This window comes from Perissodus microlepis, chromosome 17, assembly GCF_051167445.1.
Source record: "Perissodus microlepis isolate ML-2025 ecotype Zambia chromosome 17, ASM5116744v1, whole genome shotgun sequence".
In the NCBI taxonomy this organism is placed as follows: domain Eukaryota; kingdom Metazoa; phylum Chordata; class Actinopteri; order Cichliformes; family Cichlidae; genus Perissodus; species Perissodus microlepis.
In genome coordinates, this window is record NC_140477.1 from 7,376,300 (window position 1) to 7,382,299 (window position 6,000).

At 40.2% G+C, this 6,000-nt stretch overlaps 1 protein-coding gene across 9 annotated transcripts in view; it reads left to right on the plus strand.

The window, feature by feature from the left end:
- foxp2 (forkhead box P2) overlaps window positions 1-5,333 on the plus strand; it is a 104,366-nt gene extending 99,033 nt beyond the window's left edge. For all 9 annotated transcript variants that reach the window (XM_084909405.1, XM_084909401.1, XM_084909400.1 and 6 more), the window contains one exon: window positions 1,514-5,333. In XM_084909405.1, the coding sequence (XP_084765531.1) occupies window positions 1,514-1,658 (145 nt within the window). In that variant the 3' untranslated portion in view covers window positions 1,659-5,333. The remainder of the gene's footprint in view (window positions 1-1,513) is intronic.
- The last annotated feature ends 667 nt before the right edge of the window (window positions 5,334-6,000 follow it).

Here is a 6,000-nt window from a genome sequence, read left to right on the forward strand (position 1 = left end):
GTTCGCATCCTGCTAAGATCAGCCTCCCTTTCTCATCCCACCACATCAGAATATTAATTTACAGTATTTGGCTCTGAATATTAAAGTCATCTGTACCTTTTAAAGTTCTTTTCAAATTCAAAGTCCCCCCTGCCCTCCCCGCTTCCACTGATGAAGGCAACCCAGGAGAGAGGCTTCCTAACATACTACCACTTGATAAGTCTCCCTCTCTCTCTCTCCCCGCTCTCCTCTTTCAGAGTCTAGGGGGATTTTCTGATGCATCCGATGTGTCAAAAATAATTAGCTTTTGTCAGATTTATCATCATGGCACAAACCCCTCTCCCTGACTAGAGCCCCAGATCGTGTTATGCCTTGTTTGTGTGTGACAGCATTATTATTCTTGTTAGTGGCCCGACACTTCTTTTTTTCCCCCGCCCACTCCTCTGTTGTTCTGAAACATAAGGCGTCCTGTGAGCAGCGCCATTGCTGCTTGCTGCCCAGTGCTTATTGACACTGGCTAAAGATATTCATCCATTTAGAGTTAAAAACATGTATCATGGTGTCCGAGCGAACTGCCGGGGCTGAAGTTGATTAATGGCAGAACCTAGCTGCCGGTTTTTCCTCTTGAGGAGCGACACGCACAGCCCCTGCATATTAACGAGTGGCTGCGCTTTCTATTAACTAGATAAAAAAGCCTCTCCTCTGCCTTTGCTCCAGGGGGCTCAGGGATGAGAAATTCTCCATTATTTATTATGTGGCCTGTTTTTTTCCCCCCCCCCCTTTTTTTCCTTTTTCATGTATTTCAACCTGGTGTCATCAGTAAACTTTTAAATGCCAAACATGTCTGGAACATCACAGCTTATCGGCCTTACAGAGGCCATGTTTTTCATGCAATTTTCATGCGCTTACTTACAGTAGACGTGAGGCATCATGTCGAATTAGTGTCTCGCAAACAACATGTTACTTTCTAGATAATGCATGTAACGCCTGTTTTTTGATGCCACTGAATATTTGTCTGTTAGCTGAACACAGTCCATGCAGTAACGGGAATTACTCCTCCACACCTCTTTTGCACATTGCGTTATGGTGGTAATAAGTCACCTGACTATGTTCCCTTCATAATTTACTTGTAAATGAGGTTTCCCTTACTTTAAATGTTATACTTAACAGTTTACCATAAAATCATGTGTATTTTTCCTCTGGCCTGTATTGCTATTTATCCATTGTTTTGGTATCAGTTGGCCAGTTGTGGAGATTCTGATGCAGAGGTGTCTGCATTCGTTGAAAAGTAGAGAAACTAAATGGCCCACAAGCCTTTATCTGTTTTTTCCCTAAAACATGTGATTTCATTTCATTACATTCAACAGATGCAAACGCAGCCATCCTGATGGATAAATAGCACTGCATGCCTGAGAAAACTTGTCATTTTCTGATGAACTGTCCCTTTAAATGTGATCGTGCTGCAGGGATTTGTCATTGAATTAAAGAATAAATCTAACATTTATCATTTATCGCCTATGTGCTTGTGTCATAGGCCACCCATTCACATAAAGGAGGAGCCACTTAATATGGACGACGACGACTGTCCGATGTCACTTGTGACGACAGCCAATCACAGTCCAGAGCTGGAGGAGGACCGGGAGCTGGAGGAAGGGAACTTATCGGAAGATCTGGAGTGACTAGGATACAGTTTTTGGTCAACATATCCCTTCACCGAACCGCACTGTTTCTCTCACACAGACCTCCCGCAAGACTAGAAACCACTCCACAGTCCAAGCAACCACAGCTGACTCTCTTTGTCTCTCTCACCACTGGGACTATTTATTGAGCATGTATCCGGATAGAGACTGGGCCAAAGGAACTCTTTGTTGCAGCCCTTTGGGATCCCCCAAACACAAGCAGGCATGAGATGTCTGATTGGGAAAAAAATTGAACTCTTTGAGACCTGTTTCATTAGGGATGGCGTGGCCACATACCGTGTAAGGATGATAGACTCATGGATGGGGAACACCATGTTCCGTTGAAAGCTAGCGGCCTCATATACTGCCAAAAAGGAAGACATTTTATGTTTGTGAATAATCCAACCCACAGTAGTTGTTAATGTCTAGAGACAATTGCTGGTTCAATTCAAGTTGTTGCTCTGTTATCATTTGCACAGGAGTAGTCTCAGAAATTTGTGTCACTGCCTGTATGTTGCTACTATTATGAAACCCAGTATATTATTTTCAGCTTTCTTTTAAAACCATTGTTAATTTCCCAAATGCGATTTCTTTTTAGATACCACCAACTGTAAATGCCATTCCCCAAATCACACCAGTAACGGAACTGCGGTACCAAGACTGTTGTTGCAGCTGTCCATAAAAAAAACACCAAAAACACAAAAAAAAAAACAAAGGAGAAAAAAAAAAAGGAAAAAAGTTGGCTTCCAGTCTGTTATCTGTTTGTGAATAAACAAAAAAAATTTAAATTAAGTTGGGGAAGAAATAAGTTTGTTAAAAAGCGCCATTTCCAAAACAAATGCATTTCTGCATAATTTTCTTCTCGCTGTTCTCCTTTTACCTCCTCGTTCGAAAGCTTTGTCTACCTTCAAACAGTCACAGGCAACAGCTAGAAACCAAAGCCAACACTAGCAATGGCCAATAGCTTATAGACAGAAGCCACCAAACTCCTCTTGGTCCGCCTTCTGCCACTTTAAACTAGTACAAAGAGAAGCTTTTGTTCCGCAAACTACCTTGGAATAACCTCTGGGATTGTTTCATTTAGCCCTATACAAAGATGATCATGAGGAAGATGGAGGGAAAATAAAGGCTGGTTTTGATGTGAAATTTGCTAACTCATACAAAAAAAAAGACAAAACAAACAAAAAAAAGTCCACTTTGGAGATTTTCTGCCAGACATACCATAGGTAGGAGGTGATGTGATGTTTGAACTGCAGGCATTTTGTGCTGTAACTGGTAGAGAGCAGCTAACTGTAAAAGTGGATCATGACCAAAACATTTGTGTATTCAATGGAAGTGCAGAAACATTGTGTTGTTGTGAATTTTTATTTTATTCTATTTTTTTTTAAACTTTTTCTTATGCATTACACATAGTTGTTTTTTCTTTATTTATTTTTATTTTTTCTAACCTGGTGAATATGTATTGTTCTAAGTGGGACTGTCAAAATAATGTCTTTATTCCGTGGCTTTTTTTTCTTTCTTCCGAGCCGCGTCAAAACCGAAACTGAAAACATCGCTAACCAAACATGAAGAATATCTAGTGAAGCCAAATAAGTCACATTTTCAAGTGAATATGAAATGATGTGGCTTGGTTACCGTGGAAAAGCAAATAGTAATAGCCATTGCGGAAGAGGATTATCTACCTTTTTCTAGGTGAGATTTGCTTTAACTTCATCAAATCCTCGTCGCGTGGGTCTGTGCAGCTTCCAAACGCGTACGAAAGGCATCGCCACTGATGGCGCTCTGGGTAGACAGCCAGCTTTTTATATCACGCTTTAGGGTGACTTAAAGAGAGGTAGTTACTGTGGAAACTACGTCCCATCATTTCACAGCCAGTGTCATCTAGAAAAGCGTTGTTGCTTTAATGGTCATTTATGTTTTCAGTAAACCAAAGTTACACAAAATTCTGCCTCCTCTTGTATGGGATAAAGAAAACCTGAAACTACACACAGTATAACTACACAAACACACACATGTGTCAGAGACTAGCATACACAGACCTTAGGCTTGTGGTCTGCCAGCTTTCTTGTTTTGGTTAAATCTCCAGCTGCTGAAAACGTATGCTGTCAAAGACCTGACGTGGCTTTGTGTCTTGCTGCGGCAGCGAGCAACGTGTCTGCTCTGTTTAGACCAAAATGGAAACACACTGTGCATATGTATGTTTTCAAGTGTTGTGCCAAGCCAAAGAACAGGGCTTGTAAGAGCTTAACACACAAGACACGTGCGGTACTGTACAAACGCTCAGCTTGTAAAGTACACACACATACACACACGTACCAGTTCCACGTCAAGAGGGTACTGGGCCCTGGAACAAAGCTTATCCCTTCAATACTTAGCTGGAGTCAGCAAAACGACTTGAAGACGACGTTCTTAATAATCTTATCACACCAAATAAAAAGGACGCTGTGTCTTTCCAAAAAAAAAAGAAAAAAAAGGGGTCTCCCACTTACCCAAAAAGGCTTTCTAAAAGCTCCTACCTCTGCACAACAACCAATTCAGAACAATTACGACGGATTGCACGAGTTACGAGAATGCCACAAGAGCCGTTACACTTTACTGCGCTTGTCTCATAGGACGTGGCTCAAGCCCAACGTTTACATTCCCTGCGTCAAGATATGGAAGATTTGCATTGTAATAGGTTGTCCTCAAAACATTTGTAGAATGATAATGTATAGATTATCTGTAAGGGAATATTGTGTTTTTTTTAAAATGCATGTCTAAAAAAATCATTTGGTGGACTGGAAACGAGAACTAATAAAAAGAATATAATAAAAACCATGGGGATGATGGCCTAACTGTACGTACAATGCATAGGAGTGCGTTACCTCAGATATACTGTTTTGGGAGGGATAAAAACCTGTCAGCCACAGAATGCATATTACCTGTAGATTTGCATGGGTTTTGTATAAATTAAGTAAAAAAAAAATGTCTAAAATAGTTGCTTGCACATAATACCAGAAAGACCTCCAGAACTGCGATCTGCTCCTCCACTAGATTTTAGGATTGTCTGGATTTTCTGGGTTGATTTTTGTCTGTATTTTGATAACTGTGCATACTTATGTAAAAAAAAAAAAATGTTGGTGGACCCATAAATTTACCAGACTTTTTTCTAAGAGGAAAAAAAAAATCTCAGTGTTTCTTTTCTGACTTACCTGAATTTTTACTGTTTCTCTCTCATTGCTCGCTAAGAATAGCAAACTTGCTTTTTCTGCATCTGCTTTGCGTAGCTGTAAGGCTTAACCTAATGTGTGTATTTATTGCTTGTACCTCTGTGCATACTTTATGAAGCATTATGTCTGGCAGTTGAGTCATGTATCCTTTCTACTGCTATCCTTCTCTAATAATTGAGAATATGATCCCCCTATGTATACAGTAAATTGGGACTGTAGCAAACATATGTTTATGTAATTGGTGAGAACTTTTCTTTGGTTTGTTTTTGTTTTCATTTCCTTTTTGATCGATCGATCCAGCGACTTTTTTTGATACTTTTCATTAATGTGTACTGTGTCCATACGTTAAAAGTTCTCTGACATTAGAAGGTCATGGTTGAGAATTGTAACAGACATTATTTTCTGTATTCATGGCATTTCACTGCTGAATAAAATAAAGGACCAAAACTTGGAATTTGAAAAGCAACTGTCTACCTCCAGCATCAGAGAGTAAATTATTTTCCCTCCACTGTTGTATCTTTTATTCTACAAAGGCACAGCCATGAAAATCTAGCTGGCATTACACTTTTAAGGTTTCAGGAGCTGCTACTTCAGAGATGTGAAGGAAGGGGGTGGAAAAACAATTAAAATTTAATGTATGTGTTACAAGCCTTTTTTTCCAGCCTCCAGTACCCAGAGTCTTGTTTAGAGGAGCGGGACAAGGCACTGTATTGCCCACCCCTCTGGACCTGTAATGGGTTTAGCCTTTGTATGATTCAAGCCCACTGCTTTCATGTACCGTACGCGTGTCCCAGTCTACACCCAAGCACTGCTGTGTACCTTTGAAAAGCTTTTGTAAGAAGTAACTCACCCAACTAGACTTCATTTCTGGGCTACATACTGCAAAAGTGGTTTTGGCACAAACCGCATTATTAAGTCTGTTGCCATGTAAAAAAATATCTGCCTTATTAGCATCACGGCTCTGTGTCATGTACAGAAAACAAAGATGTGAAATTTCACCAGACATCTTCCATCTTCCATAATCTCAAAGACAGCAGCTTCCTCTTGACACTTGAAAAGACAAAAAAAAGCTTTTTACCCTCTCGACTGATGGATGTTGACTGGCCTAACGCAATGACAGGCAATGTGGCTAA